General features: G+C 39.4%; 2 protein-coding genes across 7 annotated transcripts in view; one reads left to right on the forward strand and one right to left on the reverse strand.

The window, feature by feature from the left end:
• The first annotated feature begins 3138 nt into the window (after positions 1-3138).
• On the forward strand, positions 3139-9678 carry nrbf2b (nuclear receptor binding factor 2b). Of its 2 annotated transcripts, XM_036572262.1 has the most exons (5): positions 3501-3527; positions 5140-5224; positions 5370-5423; positions 5508-5548; positions 6866-9678. In XM_036572262.1, the coding sequence occupies exons 4-5, from the start codon at positions 5525-5527 to the stop codon at positions 7481-7483; spliced, it is 642 nt and encodes a 213-aa protein (XP_036428155.1). In that variant the 5' UTR covers positions 3501-3527; positions 5140-5224; positions 5370-5423; positions 5508-5524; the 3' UTR covers positions 7484-9678. The 2 variants fall into 2 exon arrangements, with proteins under 2 accessions (XP_036428154.1, XP_036428155.1); XM_036572261.1 differs by lacking the exon at positions 5370-5423 and having other exon boundaries at positions 3139-3527.
• Positions 9679-12949: 3271 nt separating this feature from the next.
• jmjd1cb (jumonji domain containing 1Cb) overlaps positions 12950-22161 on the reverse strand; it is a 187651-nt gene continuing 178439 nt past the window's right edge. For all 5 annotated transcript variants that reach the window (XM_036572263.1, XM_036572264.1, XM_036572267.1 and 2 more), the window contains 4 exons: positions 19641-19780; positions 17865-18041; positions 15755-15886; positions 12950-13968 (listed from right to left, as the gene is read on the reverse strand). In XM_036572263.1, the coding sequence (XP_036428156.1) occupies positions 13873-13968; positions 15755-15886; positions 17865-18041; positions 19641-19780 (545 nt within the window). In that variant the 3' untranslated portion in view covers positions 12950-13872. The remainder of the gene's footprint in view (positions 13969-15754; positions 15887-17864; positions 18042-19640; positions 19781-22161) is intronic.

The raw sequence follows: 22161 nt of genomic DNA on the forward strand, positions 1-22161 counted from the left end.
GTGTTTGCCCCCTTCCTGATTGCTTATTCTTTTGCATGTTTGTCACACTTAAATGTTTCAGATCCCCAAACAAATTTAAATATTAGACAAAGATAAAACAAGTAAACACAAAATGCAGTTTATAAATGAAGGTGTTTATTATTAAGGGAAAAACAAATCCAAACCTACAGGGCCCTGTGTGAAAAAGTGATTGCCCCCTAAACCTAATAACTGATTGGACCACCCTTAGCAGCAACAACTGCAATCAAGCGTTTTCGATAACTGCCAATGAGTCTTTTACAGCGCTGTGGAGGACTTTTGGCTCATTCATCTTTGCAGAATTGTTGTAATTCAGCCACATTGGAGGGTTTCCGAGCATGAACTGCCTTTTTAAGGTCATGCCACAGCATCTCAATTGGATTCGGGTCAGGACTTTGACTAGGCCACTCCAAAGTCTTAATTTTGTTTTTCTTAAGCCATTCAGAGGTGGACTTATGAGGTGTGTTTCAGATGGTCGGACATTCTCCTTCAGGATTTTTTGGTAGACAGCAGAATTCATGGTTCCATTTACCACAGCAAGTCTTCCAGGTCCTGAAGCAGCAAAACAGCCCCAGACCATCACACTACCACCACCATATTTTACTGTTGGTATGATGTTCCTTTTCTGAAATGCTGTGTTACTTCTATGCCAGATGTAATGGGACATACACCTTCTAAAAATTTCAACTTTTGTCTCATCAGTCCACAGAGTATTCTCCCAAAAGTCTTGGGGATCATCAAGATGTTTTCTGGCAAAACTGAGATGAGCCTTTATGTTGTTTTTGCTCAGCAGTGGTTTTCATCTTGGAACTCTGTCATGCAGGCCATTTTTGCCCAGTCTCTTTCTTATGGTGGAGTCATGAACACTGACCTTAACTGAGGCAAGTGAGGCCTGCAGTTCTTTGGATGTTGTTGTGGGGTCTTTTGTGACCTCTTGGATGAGTCGTCGCTGCGCTCTTGGGCCACTCCTGGGAAGGTTCACCACTGTTCCATGTTTTCGTCATTTGTGGATAATGGCACTCACTGTGGTTCGCTGGAGTCCCAAAGCTTTAGAAATGGCTTTATAACCTTTTTCAGACTGACAGATCTCAATTACTTTGTTTTTCATTCATTCCTGAATTTCTTTGGATCGCAGCATGATGTCTAGCTTTTGAGGATCTTTTGGTCTACTTCACTTTGTCAGGCAGGTCCTTTTTAAGTTATTTCTTGATTGAGAACAGGTGTGGCAGTAATCAGGCCTGGGTGTGGCTAGGGAAATTGAACTCAGATTTCCAAAGATGTGCAATCACTTTTTCACACAGGGCCCTGTCGGTTTGTATGTCTTTTTTCCTTAATAATAAACACCTTCATTTATAAACTTCATCTTGTGTTTACTTCTGTTATCTTTGTCTAATATTTAAATCTGTTTGGTGATCTGAAACATTTAAGTGTGACAAACATGCAAAAGAATAAGAAATCAGGAAGGGGGCAAACACCTTTTCACACCACTGTACGTATATATATATATATATATGTATATATATATATGTATATATATATATGTATATACAGAGGGGGGTTGTAAATTTTCTGAAATTGTGTATTACTGTTTGAACAATCCAGTGTGTCTGCAGATTCATGCCAAATGCAGCAGATGAGTATAGTTAATATTTCATAAATATGAATGCTATCTCATAATCACTATTTAGTATTTCATAATAATGACTTATGTCATAATTATGATTTTAAATCTCATAATTATGCCATAATATCTCATAATATTCTTACTATAATGACTCAGCATCTCATAATTAGATATTAAGTTATTATCACTTATATTTAGAGATAGTAAGCCATTATTATGAGATCTTAAGTCATAATTATAAGAAACTTTCTTATTATTATGAGATGCTACATGGCTTTTTTTCAGATGTCAATATTGGGCTTTGGTACATTATAGTGTACAGTCCCTATACAAAAAAGTGTCCTTTTTTTGTTTATTTGTTTACAACAGAATGCATATACATTAATTATAATACAGTGCAACCTCCCAAGAAAACTTAAAATAAATACTGAATATGGGCAGACCTTTGCAATAATTTATGTATTGTTAGATTCACTAATTGCATTAATTGTAAGTATGCAGCAAAATCCCCATTGTAACATATTCATTGTTAATTGAACTGCTGCTGAGGATTTTACAGTGTAGTGTAGACTAGAGGTGGGCGATGTGACAAACTGTAATATCACGATACTTCAGAAGGTTTTTAACAATACACTGTACGTTACAATATTTATTTTTTCTGACATCTGATAACTTACAACAGCCAAAGAAGTGGCATATCATAAGAATATTATGAAACTATGCATCCAGTGATTTGTATCCGGCATTTCACACATTGTGCTGCATTAAATCCAAATAAACCTGACCATTTCCGCTATCTTTTAAAATAAAACAGTTGAGAAGTGACCTTTAAGTACTGACAATATCCACGATACGAAAGAGAGAGAGAGAGAGAGAGAGAGAGAGAGAGAGAGAGAGAGAGAGAGAGAGAGAGAGAGATCATACATATCTGATACATGGTTGAATACATCCCAAGACAATGATATAAAAACCTTGTGTTGTATAACATGAAGATGGTATTTATGAGTAATATATGCTATCTATATATGAATAATATTTTCTAGCATATATTATTAAATATGTGTTACAAGTGTATGTTTGAATATGTTAAATGGATGAAATACGTCTCATGGCCAGTTTCAAATAAGTTGCCTATACAAGCTACTAAATGACATATATTTGAAATCCATTATTGTCATATATCAGATTTTCATATGGGTAGGGCAGTCTTCTGGGCCCATAACACGGAAGACTGATTTTTTTAGTAAGGCTTTGATGTAGCACATAAACATTAAAGTTTTAAAACATACCCTTTCCTCCTTTGTCCGTACGGCCCACATCATTCAGTCTACGGTCCGCATAGGGAAACTAAGCTGCAAAAAGTGCCCGTTTTAAATTTACTCTTTTTGACAAAAATGATCATTAGCATCGTTCACGAAGCCTTACCGTCATGTACCATGTGATAAACAGTGATGTGGCGCCCTCCAAAGGTTAACATACAGCACTGCACAGTAAAAGAAGAAACTACACAGTACAACTCAAATTCTCAGCGCGTTAGGTATTATTTATAATAGCTATTTTGTTTGCCGTTTTTTTTAGAATAAAGGTCTCTGCCCGTATTCGAGACGACAAGGACCACTCCGCCATAAAAATACATACATCAAATGAAAAACAGAAGAGCAGTCAGGATGTGACGACAGGAGCCTGTGTTTTTCTGGTGTGTTGTCTATGTGAGGGCTGTTGTTTCTCTCCGTCTTTGCTGTGAGCAGCCCGGTGTAACCAGAGCACCTGGTCCCGGAGTAAAACCCAGTGCCAATGACCATCTCTGACCATCACTACTCATTCTCATGTAGTTAACAGTCGTGTTTAATAAGGAATGGAGGTGGTGGACAGCCCTCTCAACCTCGTAAGTTTATGTTTATGGTTCAGGTTAGCATGCCTGCTATCTAGCAAGCTAATCATCCTTGACTTATCTGGGCTTGCTAGCTAGCTGGCTAACGTCAGCAGAATAAAGCCGGCTGAGGTTTATCATGTCCTTATCGTTGTCATGTAAGAGGAAGTGTCAGTTTTCCAGAGTAACATGGTGTTAAATTGACATGTCAGTTTTTGGGGTTAAACTGCTTGACAGACCATCTTAGGATGTGTGGTTAGCTTAGCATGCTAGTTAGCACAATTTTTTTCTGTTCCTGGGTTTAATATAACGAGCCCTTATTATACCTAGCTGTGGGTAAACAGTCTGTTTGGCATCAACATCGTAAGCCACGCGTATTTATCTTAAAATTGACCGTTGATTTAAATATAAGCATGAACTTTTACTATTACCCAACGTTGGCCAAGCAAGAAGCTAACTAGTTGTGTTGTGTTAGCTAAGGTGTGCCTAGGTTGGAAGCTGATAAAGATATAGTTCTTAGTCTAGGTTACGTCACATTAATCAATGTAGTCACAATGCACAAAACGATTTTTTAGTTTCTGCATAATTAGGTCTTTCAGATGTAAACAAAGTCAACCAGAGTGGTCTGATGTGAAATATTCCGTTCTGGAGAGCTTTTTTCCCCCCACATACGTCGTGACGTCTACAACACAAATGTAGCTGTTTTATTTGCTATACAAACCTACCAATGAACCTATACGTGTCTCCTGAATTGTCAATCATGGTAATATGGTAGTAAATCTGAATTTAAAAGAGTATGTTTTATTTGGGGACTATTTTGCCTTAAAAACATGAAAGGATTTTAAAAATTAAGTTTTAGCCAAAATCATATCTCAAAATAAACATAAGACAATGTCTCAGGCATCAGGCAAAGTATTTTTAATGACTTCAAGTAATAACTGTCTATTAGAGGAGCTTTTAGAGGCATTAAATACTTAAGATGTCTGGTGTCTGTCAGCACCATGGTGAACAATTTTGTTTCGATAAGTTTCTCCAGAATGGAGTTTTTCACTTCAGGCTACTCTGAATGAATTTCTTTACATCTTTACTATTGAATTTTTCAGAAATTTTGAAAATTGGTGAAATTCCCTTGTGAAGATATTCCCCTTTAAAGAACCAGATGCAAGATATTATTGTTCCTGAGCAACTGCATGTTTTGTTACAAAGAGAGTGTAATTTATCCTGTTGAACAGGGTGTAATACCAGATCACCAGAAATGTGGAATGAATATTGCTGTGTTCTGTTTTAGGCATATTTTTAAATGTGACACTACTGGTGGTTTTTTATTTGTTTCTACTTATCAAGTCACAGAATCTCACAAAATCACATATCTTGATGTCATGTGTTTACCGTATTGCCATCCTAAGGAGTGAGATTTGTTAAAGCAGGGATAACAAAAAGACATGCTTCCTACAGCTGGCATTGTGAATAACTGGGTGGCAAGAGAGTAAAGCAACATGTGCATTTCTGACTGTACTACCTGGGGGCAACAGCTAAAAGTTTCTAATCCATTGGATAGACTGAGAGTATGACCTGCCATAAATCCTTACCACATTTTATGTGAGATTTCTCCTCCCTTTCTTTTTAGGCCCATCAGCAGTGCAGGAAAGCAGACCGATTTCTGGCTGCTGGAAAATATGAAGAGGCCATCTCTTGCCATAGAAAAGCTGCAGGTCAGTTGTACTTTTTTCACTTGAAGGACTTCCCTGGAAACCAAAACTCTTGTCTCTGTAATCAGTTTGTTTCTGAATAAAGTTAGGCATGAATGTGCTTTTCAGTGATGCAGGAATGTGTATAAACTAATCCATTTATTTCTAGTTTACAGTAGTGAGGTCTCAGTTCCTGGTATACTTGCCATTTGATCTACAAGAAGTATGTAATGTTTGGAAAAGGTCATTAGAAAGATGGATAACTAAGCATTTCTGAGATGTTTTATCATGTTTTTCCATGTCTCAGAACTGCTGAAAGACGCCATGAAGCTCACAGAGTGTGAACAGGTAGGCTTAACGTTTCTTCTCTTCACTGGCTGAAAATTGTTCCAGTTCTGGGACCACCTACTTACCTAAGTGTAGCTGTACTGTAGATTTTCTTTAGCCTTTTCTTTAGTGTCAATTTTTGATACCAAAGGAATATAAGACTGCTACATGAGAAAACATCTGTGGGTTTTTTGCACGTAAACATGGGCTTTTGGCTGTTTTTCAGAGGAGAATGTATCCTGTGCTTTTTAGAAATTATAAGCTGTTATATGTTGGAAAAAGAATTTCAGAGTTGCAGCCACCCTTTGAAGAGCCACACCTTCAAAATCTCAACTACACTTTCAAATGTCAACTACACTTTTCAACCTATGGCTTGTTAGTCAAACATGTCATGTAGCATTGAGGTTTGGAAAGACCCAAAATGGAACAAAACACCACAAATAGGAAGTGTAATAGGAAAACCAGTAAAATAGAGCAGTTTGAGGACAAATTGGCCAAGTAGATTCACCGTTATAGGTATTAAGTGATCCTTAGTCAAAACATTATAAAAACACTAAAAGAATGTGTGCACAGTATGGTATAAGTATAGTAGATTTTATTATTTGCCCAGTCTCTACTGCTGCTTTAATTACAGATTACAGGTGTGTACAGGTGTCCTCCCAACAAAAGCTGTCCCCAAAGGAGTCACTGACAAACAAGACACAGCATTCACACAAGCAATTACCTAAATAAAAAGTAACAAGAATGTCTTGTTTTTTTCCAAAAAAATTGTTGCCATCCTATGAGCTGGTTTGAAGGACAAAGTTTGGATCCCAATGTCTACCTGATGCCCCCAGAAATCGCTTGAATTATACCATCAGCAGCACACTTTATGTAATATAATGAAGCACTGATTTGCATAAACAGATGTTGAATGGTAAATATAATTAATTCTGGGCTGCCACAAGGAGAGGTTGGAAATGGTTATGCAAACACATTGACGTACATAAAATCATTACTTTGGATTTATTGTAAAACACGTGTTTTCATGAGCACAAAAATGTTCACTGTCCAGGTAAATGTCCAGATAAATACCTAGTCAAATGTAATACCTGAAACCTTTACTGTGTGTGTATGTACTGGCCTCTTTATTAGGTACATCTAACTTGTAAGTGTACTTATACGTATGATTGGATGTTGGCTGAGAATCGTCTACCACCCAGATAACGCCTGCGTACTGGTGGTGCTGACCATTGATGGTGTAAAGAGGGGTTAGCAAACTGTGCAGAGCAGAGAACAGTGAGTGTACATAAATATGGATGTATGTGTGTGTTTATACACAGTATATGTTATGTTCAGGCTCGGCTGTCTCTGGAGCTCCAGCGAGACAGTCATGTGAAGCAGCAGCGGTTGATCGAGGAGAGATGGAAGCGGGCCAGGCGAGAGGGCAAGCCGCGGATCCTTCAGGCTGTCCCGTCCTCGGAGCAGTCACTTCACCCCCAGTCCAGTTCCTCCTCTTCCTCTGGCCCAGCTGCCTGTCCTGATCGTGAGTATGATACTTGGCTGTATCTGCTGAAGAACAAAGGCACTACCCCGGAGCCGTGCGCTGGCAGCAAGGCCCAAAAAGATGACAAGACACGGCTGGAGGAGCAGCAGACCACCATCGAGGACCTGCGGCGGCTGGTGGACCGGCTGGTGGGTGAGAATGAGCGGTTGCAACAGGATAACGACCGGCTTCGAGCTGAGAACGCCCGGCTGCGCAAGGAACCATACGCTGATGCCGACTTCGTAGAGAAGTCGGAGCTATGGGTGCTGCCGCAGGCGGCCGAGGATCGCAAGGCCAAGGACATTTCCATCCCGCACCTGCCACCGCTGGAGATGCCGCAGGACATCCCCCTGGAGGACCTGCCCGCTCTGGAGCTGCCCGAGGACATCCAGCAAGAGCTGCAGGAGCTGCTGGACGGAGAAAAGCTGTGAGCGCCCGTCCATACACTTGCCAAAGGGAGAAGATTATGCCGTCAAAAGCGACGAGGGAATTTGATGAATTTCTGGCCTTCAGCACAGTGGCATAGCTCTAGATGACATAAATGCTAACTTTTTTTTTTTCTCGTTCCTTTCTTCAATGATGCCCACCTAGGTACTGCAGCTATTTGATAACATGAAACAAACAACAAAAAAAGAACTCATTTTGCAAGACTTGTGCCTTTTTGAATATCTCTATTGTCTAACGAAAGGGACTGATGAGAAGAATATCTGCTCTATGGAAGCCATGATTGTAAAACTGGCTCTGGGAGCGCTCGACTGATGCGTTTGGAAAATATCAGACTGACCTTCGTCAGTAAGAAACCTGGGCCTCTCAGAGACCCTTTTGTACTGCAAAACTTATCCTTTTCTCTCCACACAAAAACAGACAGTGAGCACTGTGAACTACATCCATAACGTGTGAATGCGTACGAGATGAAGTGTGTGTTTATGTGGCTTCCTGACTTGTGGTGAGATGTGGTGTTGTGACGACGTGGATCGTTGTGGAAAATCGTGAATGTGCGCCTCCGATCGTGTCCTGTCATTTCCAGCGTCAGCCTTTGAAATAGCTACAGGATGTCTTTCCAGTAGTTAAGCTTTCACATCTGTTCTGTTGAGGCCGATGGCTTGAACTCTGCTACTGTCCAAGAAGCAGAGAGGCCTCGATGCAGTTATGCGCTTAGTCATGCATTACCCCCGCGTGCAGATTTTTAAAAATGGCTGCATAAGTCAATAGCTGAGATGTAAACAAAGTCATTCAGAGTGGTTTGATGTGTATTGGCCCTTTACCACCTTTGATTTCTTTACAGTGATGATAAAAGGACCTGGGGGTTGTAATAGCCCAAATGCAAATATAGCTTTTGCGAAGTGTCCAGTTTTAAACTGGATAGTCTGGTTTTAAGGTCGGTAGTCGACTGGACATTTTCAAGTCAGGTTTCACTCTAAATATTTTCATTCAGGACTATTTTACCTTACAGCCCCCTGAAGTACCTAAATATGTTTTAAGGCAGAATCTTATGTCAGAACTAATGAGAAATGATGAGTGTGTTTACATGCACTTAATAATCTAATAACTGCAGAAAATCAGATTTTGTCAGTAATCCAGGTCTACATGAGTCAGACAATAATTGGATTTCTGCTTTGCGAACAGCCAATAATCTCACGAAGAACACGTGACGTGAACATAGTGTAAAACTCAAACTAAAACATTTTTTAAAAACTGCATCACTTTACCTGAAAATATGAATGTACATAATCTAGAAGATGAAGAAAAATTAAATCCCTCATTTCGTCAAGCATGTATTTGGTTTCAGTGTCGCTCCAAAAGTGTTTTGCTGCCGTCTCGTGGCAACGCTGCTTGTTTACTTCCAGTACCGCCATCTGTTTTCTTTTGCACATGCACAGACTAAGGAATCTGAATGAAATCCGAGGAAGAGTTTACATGCGTTGAGAAATCTGACTACTGAGCTAAAATCCAGCTCTCTTTATTGGATTTCTTAATCAGATTTCTACACCTTACTCCGATCTAAGAAATCGGAGTATGCTGTTTGCACGACCATTTGAATAATCAGATAACTGCAGAAATCCGATTATGATCGGATTACTGAGTGCATGTAAGCAATTCACAACAATTACATCCCATAACTTCATGTAATGCTTTTAGAGGCCTTAACGCTTTAGACTCTGGTTCCTATCACCACCGTGAACAATTCTAACTGTGTAATTTCTCTAGAACAGAATTTTACACCAGACCACTCTGAATGACTTTACAGCTTAGCCATTTAATTACTCAGAATAAAAAAAATAACCTGGTGGAATTTCCCCCTTAACCAGCTTGATAAAACCCACTTGTTTCGCCTTATTAAAAAAAAGCCCTGCAACACAGTAAAATGGTGTCATGATGTCTTTGAACTGTTGTTGTGGTGCTAGGCAACCCAAGACAGCAAAATGAAATGCACAACCAGCCACCATTATTTTTGCAAGCTCTCCAAGTTACGTGGCTTTATGAGGTTTTGCAGTAGCAGCACAGAATTTTAGTCTCAGATCCATCAGCACATCTAAATGGAAAAACCTAAAGCCTTTCCCAAGTCCCACGTCAGGATCTTTGTGAACTATCTCAAGTGTAAGGTTGTGTAATATATTTTTGGTTCTGTTTTGCAAAGCCTAATTTGTACTGTAATCAATCAACAATTGATTGTTTTGATCACACAGTTAATATTTTTCAGGTAACTGTGTGATTTTTACTTTGAATATGCAGGATGGGTGAGTCCATACAATCATACAGTATATAACAAGAAGTCAGGTTACACTATTCCTACATCACACTAATTGAGAGAAAAATCAACTCGTGCCACATGCAAGAGAACAAGGAGCGCTTTGTTTTGTTTTCTGTTTTTTTTTTTTATGTGATGCAGGGATGTGACATAATGGGTCATATTTGTGTCACGAAGAGGGAACCAAATCCACTTTTTTCTTTTTTTATTAATTTAATTTTTCAATTTTATTATTGGTTTACAGCAGTAATCAGGGTGGATCTGAATTGTTTTCTGTTCCATTTTGTTTGTGTGTGATGTAAAAATCTTTGAAAATCATATGATGAAAGTGTAACTTTTGTTCATGCATGAATGGCAGTTGTAGCTGTAAGTCTATGATTGTTAAGATATTAAAAATGAGGATTTATGTTACGGCTCAGTTCTTTACTCGGTTTGTTTGTTTTGCACAGTTGATGAGTCTCAAGAAGTAGAGCATATAAAGTGCAGAGCAGGCCCGTAGTCTGTATCTGTCCTGCTCACCAAGCACCATACCTACTTAATTGCCCCCTCTAGTGTTGTATCAGTGTATGACACTTTGAGTCTTGGTTATATGCCCTTTCTGTACTTTTAACTGAGTGGAATTCTCATTATTCCTAATTTTTTGATAAGCCTTCACTGTTAATATAGTAAAAATATAATACTGTATCTATGTTCAGTGCAGTAGACAGGTAATATGTATGAACATACAGATTATTCATGAACTATAGAGTAAATGATATTACCCTGGATGTAGCAGTGTGGGAGGAAGAACATGGGACTAGGGTTTGTGTAAATTTGGAACTTTAGGGCTGAATGATAGTGTGGGGGCGGGGTCACTTTGAACTCGTCAAATGTACATCGTAAATGTAAGCATTAACAGCAGCAGTTAAGTATTCTGTGCAAAGCTGTATTGCACTTATACCCTCCAGTATAGTGAAAACATATTAGAAGATGGCAGCTCAGCATGATAGTTCCATAATCTGCATTTTATTCTCTTTAGCAAAACTCTCCTCAGCAATTACCGCAAACCCACAAACATTAAGACATATTTCAGGCATGATGTTAGCACTCATGACTGTAGCATTCTGGCAGTAATATGTCAGCAAGTTAGCTTGGCAATTCTCATTGGGGGGCTGAAGTGTCGTCTTTTTCATATTACTTACCTTTTATTTAATTACATATTAAGACACTTGCCAAACAGTACAAATTTAAATATTCTTTTTTTATGAGCAGAAAACATCTCTCTCTGGTTCACACTGGTTATCATACCTATTTTAAGATAATTCTCTTATATCCACCCCTCAGATTTTTTTGCAGAAGCCTCTATTTTCAACCTAGCCCTGTTTGGCTATTTATAGCTACCAACTACCTGATGGCGGGCATGCCACAGCATGACCAATGAACAACAAAGCCTTGCGGGATCTGCATTATCAGATGCACAGGCCCTGTTCATTTTACATGAAGAACTCTTATGGTGTGTAAATCTTACATATGAATAGAGTGAACTATTGATAATAGCTATCTTGCAAGGTCAAAAGGTTATGGAAAAGGCATATATGTATAAAGTACTGGGCAGAATACTTAGAAAAAGTAGTGATAGCTGAATACTAAACACACCATCCTAAATGTATTCAGTAATGTGTTCAGAATACATTTACAATACATATTGATTAGGCAGATGGGAAAAACTCCACTGTTGTAATTTTTATTTCATTCACACTGTTCCTCATTGTCAATGGTTGGCAGCTTTCTTTCTAATTCTACTGTTAATATTGTTCATGAAAAAAATAAACAGTTTTTCAACAATACAAAACTTTCAACAATATTTTGGCTCTCATCACCTGCTACAGTCCAGTATTGTACAGTACTGTCTCATGAACTGAGCAAATCATTTGCCATTTACCAAATACAAAATCTAGCACATTTGACCTTAAAAAAGTGGGGAGCCGCCTGATTTTCAGTTAATGACGTAACATGTCACGAAAGGCATGCACAAGTCTGGTACAACACTGATGCTTAGCTGATCACTCTTAAACATGTACTGAGGAGACTGTTCAGTTCAGTCATCCCGCAAAAGTGTTTAGTGACACTGAGATTGACAACTGATTCATTACATTGGTTCATCAGTCTACTCAAGTTTCAGCAGGAACTTCAATGTTTGTAAAATCCAACTGTCAACCTTCTGGTCACAAGACTGGTACCCTAACCTCTAGCCCAGAGTTCATCTCTACACTTTGTTTTTAAAATAGTTGAAAAACAAACATTGATGCTGTTTCTTTTAAACGATGCCTTATATTTTTACATTTTATGGGTAAGTATTCTAAAAATGAATCTATACGAATGAATACTGCCTTTACTAAATCAAACTTGGACTGAATACAGATATTTGATTTCTGTATTCTGAATATGTTATGAATTCTTGTATTCCATTACATCCCCACTTCTATTGGTCCCATCTGCAAGAATTTTTCACACATTCTAAAGGGCTACTGGTATTTTAAAATGACATCAAAAAAAGAAAAACAAGAGACTGATACATCCTCCAGCATTCTGAACTGCGCTGCTGTATGTTCTGCAGCAGTCACAAGCGAGGCAGGCTAATTAAAGCTTGAAGTAGACGTTCCCAGGGACCTTTAGCTCATCGCTAGGCTGCTGCTTTCTCTCTCTCTCTCTCTCTCTCTGAGCGAGCAAGATCAAGCACAGTCAGTCACATGCGCGCCTGGAGCTTAAAGCCTTTGATGTGCGGGGCCCATTAGCAAGGCCAGCTGAATTACACTCCACTGCAGAGGTGCAGAAGCCCAGCCTGCAAGCGTGGACTGTTAAACAGAGAGAGAAAAAACACAGAGCTCCTCTCTCTCTATGAACTCCTCACTGCCTCTAATTATCAAATCTGTCAGCGAAGCCGAGATAAGAAACATCATAAGCTGCTGAACATCAGCCCTCTCTGAAGTGTGCATCAATATGTTTACGCTTTGGACATGTAATGACCACAGTATCTATACACAATTGATCTGTTATGGATGTGTAGACTTTTTTTCTTCAGCTAGCAAAAGATTAGCAGGTGGTCGATCTAAAACTGTCCCTGGGTAAATCCTTTTTATCGCTGTGTAAAAAGGCAATAAGGCCGTCATTTGATAAATCCATTTTAATGGAAAATGTAAAACCCTTTGAACTTCAATGTACAAAGCATGTAACACTTGCACTTTTAAAATTCTGAAATTGAAGCAAGCCATGTTTTTAAAAAAATACATCAGTGAATGTATATATGTATATATTTACACAGCATAGTAAGTCTTTCATTGTTTTTGTTTTATCAACTTCAAAACTTCACCATAGTAAATCTTAACAAAAAAAAGAAAACAAGACAACTTTTCTTAAATAAATTACAACCTTTTGTAAATGTCTCCATTTTACAGTGAATACTTCTTAATAAAACGCTGAAGTGTGTTATTCATTTAGGCTTTCTTTACATAATATAACTTTACAATGTTTACAATAGTTTGGCAGTTAAAAATTTTCAAAAGATATGGCATGAGGACTGCAATTTCAGCAACAATTCCCAAAGTACAGGCAATAGCTGGTGTTAGGATCCTCTCTCACAGTAACTGTCTCAAATGTAGTGAGCTGCATTAGGATCCCATTTAGCAAACTGTACAAGTCACATTTACAATTTGATCTGGAACATAGCCAAGAGCTCCTAAAAATAAATACATCGTTTTCACTGAAACAATATACAGTATGAAAGAAAAGAAAAAAAAAAAACAAAAACAACAAAAACGAGAAAAAGACAAATACTAAAAGTTCGAACAGCAGTGCTGTTGCTTGCAGATTATCTGTATCTTTTTTATTTCTCTGTAAAATCACAGTTATCCTGATGTGTTTGGGCTATACTGCTATGGTGTCAGTAACAAATAAATAGCATTTTTTCTTGTCTTTCTTTAATCTGTCATCTCTTAAAGTCTGCTTGGCACTGGAGGTTCATGATGTGAAAATTAGTGTGCATATTTGGGGTTAAGTGATGGAGGCGTGCTGACGGCAGCGAGGGGTCAGAGGTCATGAGTTTGAGCCATCATCCCTTGGACCCTCGGCACTGCACCGCTTTAATGTTCCCACAGCATCCTTTACACAGTGGTAAAAGATGTTCTTGACCTGAGAGAGAGAGAGAGAGAGAGAGAGAGAGAGAGAGACAGACACACACTCTGTTAGTGACATTATGGATGACGGCCAGACTCTGACTCATGCTCTTAAAATAGTCTGAATAGACTGCTGAGAGGAAGACGGGGTGAAAATACTAAATTACACAGCAGCTCGTTAATGGACATCATGCACTTAGAGCCAGCCTCACCGCTGAAAAACATCTATTAGGAGTACACAGTAAGGCTGGACTGCAGAGACACTAATGACTTCTACAAGCTCAGCTGTTAGAGGTGAAAACTACACACACACACACGCACACGCGCACACACGCACGCACACACACGCACACACACGCACGCAAAAAAAAACCTGAACACAAACAGTGTGCTACAGTACATAGTTGTATGAAAAAGTTTGAACACCCCTGGTCAAATCTACGGAAGTCCAGAGAGGCTATGAGGTAATTTTCTGGATTGTTATTTTGAGATAACGAGTTAATTATCTTGTGATCTCAAGATAAACTTGTTATATTGAGAGAAGTTATTTATCTTGTTATCTCAAGATAACAAAATTGTTATCTTGAAATAATGAGTTACTTATCTTTTTATCTCAAGATAACAATCCAGAAAATTATAGCAACCACTCATGGCCTCTCTGGACTTCCGTACAAATCGCACGTTTTGTTGTTTTAGTGCTTTTTCTGCTTTAAGCCACTTTAACTCAATAATGGGCTGTTAATGAGCTGATTGGTTGGTTTAGGTGTGTTGGGAGCAGGAAAAACACTACAATGTGCAGGGCAGTGGGCCTCTGAGACCCAGTTTAAGAAACACTGATCTACAGAACAAGCTTAAAGGTGGATTTCCTTTGCAATAAAATGTGCTATAACTTACGCTTTTACGCTTTATTTTTTCCAGAATATGTGGAATTCAGCAAAGTAATTATGCATTAAAATAGGCAGATGTGTACTATATAAAGGATGTGTTCATGTAATTTCACCAGGGGTGGCCAAACTTTTGCACAAGACTGTAGTCTGGCTGTAGTCCAGGACGCATCAGAACCGTGATTGGTATCAGAAAATTTCTGATCCAATTTAGGCCTGGGCCAGTAACAGAATCCTCTTATTCTGCTAACCATGTGGAAAATAACCGAGATGAAGCTGTAGCCAGCACTGTTCTTCACTTTAGTTTTTTATTTTTTATTTCAGCACAGACTTCTTGGTGAGAACTTATATAACCACACATATTAAAATTTTCCTAACATTTCTTATGTATTTCTGAAGAAGAAAATATCGGCTGATATATCGGTCAGGCTCTAATTGACAGCGTGTGAATTGAGGCTTAATCTTTGTCAAATAAATAAACAAAATTGTACACTGTGGTTGTAGTTTAATGTCATCTTTATATGTGTCACGAAACTAATTAATCTAGTTAAAAAAAAAAAAAGGGAATTGCGAATGTCACACGAACTGTAACATAAGGCTGTTTCGCCTGACGACTCTTCATCTGATGGCCAGCTGTACAAGGGCTGAGACACGTTTTTCACAGAGACTCAAAACTGTTTTGCCTGATGTCTGAAACCTGATACTGTGGTCTGAAGATCTACTAAACTTCTAAGATCTATGAGCCCAGGGTCTCTTATTTCACTCTTACTGCAGCCCTGCCTGAACATAGTCCAGATATCAAGGTGTGACCTCTGAATCTGCAGAATAAAGACTGTCTGAACGCTGATGAGATCAGACAGACTTGGTGAAACTCGCACTTAGCACTTAAGCTGAATGAGGAACGAAGAGGGTTCTTACCTGTAGCTTATCTTCATAGTTAATTTCTTCTTTGGAGGAGCGGAGCTCCTGGGTTAAGTGGAAGGAGTGCACCACGTGCTCCGGAGAGACGAAGTCATTGATGACCTGCACACAGCTGTGCAGATTTTGCACCTGCAGACAGAGACACCGGGTGAATCTAAGACTTTGCACACACATGCTATTAATGTTTTACATGGCCATATCCAAACTTCTATCCAAAATGTATCCTTATGAATTAAACACTACTTAAATACTTTGAATTACATACTTCTTTAGCTCCCTTTCACACTGGTCCACAATGGTCACAACCCCCACAGGACCACTGCAGAACAAATATTGTTTGGGTGGTGGATGATTCTCAGCACTGTAATGTGTTGGTGGCGTGTTAGTGTGTGTTGTGCTGGTACGAGTGGATCAGACACGGCAGTGCTGCTGGAGTTTTTAAACACCTCAGTGTCACTGCTGGACTGAGAATAATCCACCAACCAAAAATATCCAACCAACAACGTCCTGTGGACAGCGTCCTGTGACCACTGATGAAGGACTAGAGGATGACCAACACAAACTGTGCAGCAACTGATGAGCTATCGTCTCTAAGTTGACATCTACAAGGTGGACCAACAGGGTAGGAGTATCTAATAGAGTGGACAGTGAGTGGACACAGTGTTTAAAAACTCCAGCAGCACTGCTGTGTCTGATCCACTCATATTAGCGCAACACACACCACCACCACAGCAGTGTCACTGCAGTGCAGAAAATGATCCACCACCCAAATAATACCTGCTCTGGGGTGGGCCTGTGGGGGTCGTGACTACTGAACAACGGGGGTAAATGGGGGCTAACAATGTATGCAGAGAAAAAGATGGACTACAGTCTGTAAGACGAGCTCATAAAATGGATAATGAGTGTAGGAGGTGTAAAGTGGTCAGTCGGTATTATATATATATATATATATATATATATATATATATATATATATATATATATATATATTAGTGGTGTAACAGGCCATGGATAATCCGTGATCCATACGGATCACCCCTCACGGTTCGGCACACACATGAACCGCGGATCAAACAAAAAAATTAAAAAACAAAAAAAAGCTACGAATTTCCGAAAAACGAATTAAACAACAAAACCATTAAAAAATATAGAAACTAATACCAAATAAACCGTTTTAAAATGGAGATGTATACAAATAGCACAAAACTAGAACTGCCCTTTCCTTTCTTTCTATACATTTTTTAAATTAATGTTATTATTAGACCTAGTTATACTATTAAATCATGGTGTGCGTGTGTATGCGTAAAGTAATATTACAACAGCGCTTCTTATTCGTGTTATTATTAGCCGAAATCACGCATAGGCTGAAATGACAATAACAGCATTCCAGTCTCACACAGGATGGCTATCTCAACTATTAATGTGTGTCAGTATCATATTTTACTATTTATAGAAGTGTAAGTAAGTTTTGAAGCTTCAGAGAGCGCCTGATACGAGACAAGAGGCGCACACAAACACACTCTCGTGCTCGCGCTCTCTCTGGTGATTTCTCTGGCTCTCTCTTGCTCTCTTCCGCTGTCATTTAAATCATAAGTATGGAAGCATTTTGGCTTCCCTGTAACATATACTGATGGCGAAAAAAGGGTAATGGACAAAACCGTTAAAGTATGTACTGGAAAAAAGGTTATCATCAGGCCTCATACTGCACTTCAATTTAACATTTTCAATTTAGTACTGATTATTTTATTTTGATGATTTTATTTAAACATTAAACATCTTGTTTTCATTTAAGACCATGGGCGAAAGTTATATGCTTTAAGTTGTCTTAAGTTTTAATAAACAGAAAGCAAAGTTATATTTGTCTAACTTTAATTCTGATCCGAAAAACGGTCCAATCTGTGACTCAAAAAATGTGAAAGTAACACCACTCCTTACCATGTCAATATGTTAAAGTGCTGTAGGCTGAAAGGATGTCATATGTGCCTTGACAACCATGATGAATTAAAAGTTGGGCAGCTTAAACTCCATATATGGACTTAAAGGACTGGGGTGTGAACAGTGCATTTTGAACCTTTAACAATATTTCAAATATCAAGTTCTATCTGACCTGGTGCAGGGCTCCAGCAGGGATGAGGACAGAGTCTCCCAGAAACTGAACGATGGTCCAGCCCTGAACACCGTGCTCCTCCAGCAGTCGCTGACGCAGCTTACGGCTCAGGTACCAGCCCGACTCCCTGATTGGATCATGTTCTGGTGGGATGTCCACACCTTGCTCTTTAGCAATCTGCAAACATGTAAACAAAAACAGCGTTCATCAAGAGATCACACAAATATATAATGAACAGCAGGACTGAATAATATGTTATTCGTTGTTTTCACAATACTGCAACTTAGCGTCTTGACCAGTTAAGCTTTGTTCTGATGAATCAAGGCTTTCCGATGACCTAATAAATGTAAATAATTTCTAGGGCTGGGAGGACGAGCAATTCAGAAAAATGGCTAAATCCAGACAAAATTATTGAATATTCGACGGTAAATATTCTCATTATTTAAAACTACGGGCTTTTTTTGGCAACATATTCAGAATATCTAGGACAGTTCACATTTGCACCAGAGGCGGCGACAAAGCCGTAAAGCCTTTTTTACACTGCATGTGAATATCACACATCACATGCGTGGAGATCCAGGCTGAAGCTGTAAGTCAGTGATGAATAAGCAGAATGGGCCATCACCCAGTGTCTGCACTGTTTTATCTACTTCCCACAAATGTGCGTTAAATATTGAGTCCAGATATATTAAGTAAAGAAGAGAACTGCGTGAAGATAAATTCCACCTGTGCAGTTTCATAAGGTCTCAGCTCTATTTGTAGTGCTCAAAAGGCTGGGAAAAACAACAGAAGAGAGGGTTAACCTAGGCACTACAGAATAAAAGCATTTCTTCAGCTTCAGAAATAAAATAAGAAATGAATCTTTGCTTCGTATGCAACATTAATCACCTACTATTATAAGCAATATTCAAGCTTCAACCAAGCCTTCTACATACTGCACCAAGGAATGCCGCTTATCAAACAGTACATATCCAACAGAAAAAAAGAGAAGATCTAACAGATTCAACAAAAATCCAGCAATCCACCTAATGAACGCGGTCTCTGCATAACAGAACACCAACCACACACTCAAAGAGTGTGTGCTGCAAAAGAGTTTATATTTCCATTTGGTGTGTAATTGGTGTGTGTGTAGAGGCAAGGTCAGGATGAGGACAGCACTGAGAGCCGTTCTGTTAATCCAGCCGTTCTTCTGCATCACAGCATCCAGCCAAGAGCCACACAGAGCAGAACACTCAGTTCAAAAGAAGGAAGGTAATTAAATGTACCCTATAAAACTCCCCTAAGGAGAAATACGCTGTTTTATAAGGACACCCATCCACTAACACACAGAGAGAGAAAAAGAGTGAGCTAGGGAGGGAGCGGAGATGAGGAAGGATAGGAAAAACAAAAAACAGAGAAAGAGAAAGGGAGAGTGGAGGGAAAGAGTAGGAGAAGAGAGGGAGAGAGGAGAGCGAGAGGAGAGAGTAAGAGAGGGGGAGAACAGTGGGAGAGAGAGGGGAGAAAAGAGGAGAAGGGGGGAGAAGAGATTGAGAGAGAGAAAGAGAGAAAGAGAAAGAGAGAGAGAGAGAGAGAGAGAGAGAAGTAAAGGCAGAGAGGTACAAAAGGAGAGGAGTTGGGGATTAAGTTAAAATGAGAGTAGGCGGAAAAGGCAAAAAAGAGAAACAAGAGAGAAAAAGAAAGAGAGAGTGAAGAAAGAGTCAAGAGAGAGACTCTACTGCAGGGATGCATGAAACGAATAACTGGGAAAAGTGGAAAAAAAAGAAACAGTTAGCTAACCTTGTGCAGAAACTCTTTAACTTTCTCCACGTCTTTGCTCACGTAGACGTGCCATAAAGCTCCAGGAGTTTCGCTCGAGTCCTTTAATCTTTTCTTCATGTTGTCATCCAGGTCTTCCTCCTCCAGCCTCTTCAGTACTCCTGAGCAGAGAGCACAAACACATGAATACATTATCTCACTCACGCCACATATCACACAGTCAGCTTAATTTACAACAAAGACAGCGCGCGCCTGACAGGCCTGCTTTGAAGAGAGCACGAAGTTTAAAAATGAATGCTGATGAGGAGAAAGAGGGAGGGAAAGAGAGGAAGCGAGTGAGAGTGGGTGTTTTTCCCCAATACACTCCCCTCTGCACTCAAGCCCAGCAGACACCCTTCTATAAATAGAGGAGAGAGAGAGAGAGAGAGAGAGAGAGAGAGAGAGAGAGAGAGAGAGAGATCTGATAAGAAGACAAAAGAAAGCAGCACATTGGCAGGAAAATACATATAAGTATATATATAATGTTGCTGTTGGAACACAGCCTTGTACCCCCAACAAAAATATTCATTCATTTCATTTACCTTTTAATCTAAGTTAATAAGATTGTATTTTAAATATATATATATATATATATATATATATATATATATATATATATATATAAAAAAATATATATACACGCACACACACACACACATACAACCCCAATTCCAAAAACTTTGGGATGCTGTGTAAAATGTAAATAAGAACAGAATGCAATGATGCAAATCTTACACCCATATTTTACTCACAATAGAACATAGAACACATATGTTGATAGCGAGACATTTTACCATTTCATGAAGAATATTAACTCAGTTATAACTGGCAGCAATGCATCTCAGAAAAGTTGGGACGGGGCAACAAAAGGCTGGAAAAGTTAGTGGTACTACTAAAAAACAGCTGGAAGAGCAATTTGCAACTAACTCACATGACTGGGTGTAAAAAAAGCATTTTAGAGAGGCAGAGTCTCTCAGAAGCTAAGATGGGCAGAGGTTCACCAATCTGCAAAAAACTGTAGAACAATTCATTCAAAGAAGACTTTGAATATCTCATTATCTACAGTACATAAAATCATCAAAAGATTCATAGAATCTTAAAAAAAAAACCCTGTACACAGGGGACAAGTCTGACGGTCAATATTGGATGCTCGTGATCTTTGGGCCCTCTGGTGGCACTGCATTAGAAACAGGCACGATTCTGTACTATAAATCACTGCATCGGCTCAGGAACATTTCCAGAAATCACTGTCTGTGAACACAGTTCACCGTGCAATCCACAAAGCTATATCATGCTAAGAAGAAGCCATATGTCAACACGATCCAGAAACGCCACTGTCTTCTCTGGGCCAAAGCTCATTTAAAATGGACTGAGGCAAAATGGAAAACTGTTCTGAATCAAAATTTGAAATTCTTTTTGGAAACCATGAATGCCATGCCCAGTGGACTCAAGGAGAGGGACCATCCAGCTTGTTATCAGCGCACAGTTCAAAAGCCTGCATCTCTGATGGTACGGGGTTGCATTATTGCCTATGGTCCCATAACATATGCTCCCATCCAGACAAGGTCTCTTTCAGGGAAGGCCTTGAATATTTCAGCAAGACAATGCTAATCCACATACTGCATCCATCACAACAGCATAGCTTCGCAGAAGAAGAGTCCGGGCCCTGAACTGGCCTGTCTGCAGTCCAGACCTTTCACCCATAGAAGACATTTGGCGCATGAAATGAAAAGTCAGGCAAAGAAGACCCTGGACTGTTGAGCAGCTAGAATCCTACATCAGACAGGAATGCGACAACATTCCTCTCCCAAAACTCCAGCAGTTGGCCTCCTCACTTCCCAGACATTTACAGACTGTTGTTAAAAGAAGAGAGGATGCTACACAGTGGTAGACATGGTCCTGTCCCAACTTTTTTGAGATGTATTGCTGTAATTTTGTAATTTAAATTGTTTTGTAATTTAAATTTTTAAATTACAAAACAATTTTGTAATTTTCCCTGTTTATAAATTGCTTTGGCAGTAAAGTAACTGGTAACATTCATGTTGGTAATGCACTGCTGAAACTGAACTTGAGAGAGGATGAAGAGAGACAGAAGGCAAATAGAGGGCAGGATAGAGAAAGACAGAGAAAAATGGAAGGAGAATGGGGAGGAGAGACAAAGATCCAGCCGAGTGAAGTTTCCTCTACAGCAGTCAGGGCAGTGAGTCTTGGTGCCAGGCTGGAGCTCCGCCAGCACCGAGAGGGAGGGGAGAAGGAGGGGGTGTTTGGCACTGAAGAGCCAAGTGTGCACTAATCCTTCTGTTTTCTGAAGGGAACTTTCTGCACCATTCATGTTGAAGGCGACAGCTGCAGGCATTAAGGCTGCTTCTCTCCCCGTAAGAAGCCCAAACACTGCTCAAGGTCAGTCTACTGCTCAGCCTCTGCAGTGGAGGCTGAAATGTGGAACTGGGCCGCAGTTCAGAGACGACCGTGTGCTGTGTTGATGGGGTTCTCAATCTGTCTG

The sequence above is a fragment of the Colossoma macropomum genome, unplaced genomic scaffold (assembly GCF_904425465.1).
Source record: "Colossoma macropomum unplaced genomic scaffold, Colossoma_macropomum, whole genome shotgun sequence".
Classification (NCBI taxonomy): Eukaryota; Metazoa; Chordata; class Actinopteri; order Characiformes; family Serrasalmidae; genus Colossoma; species Colossoma macropomum.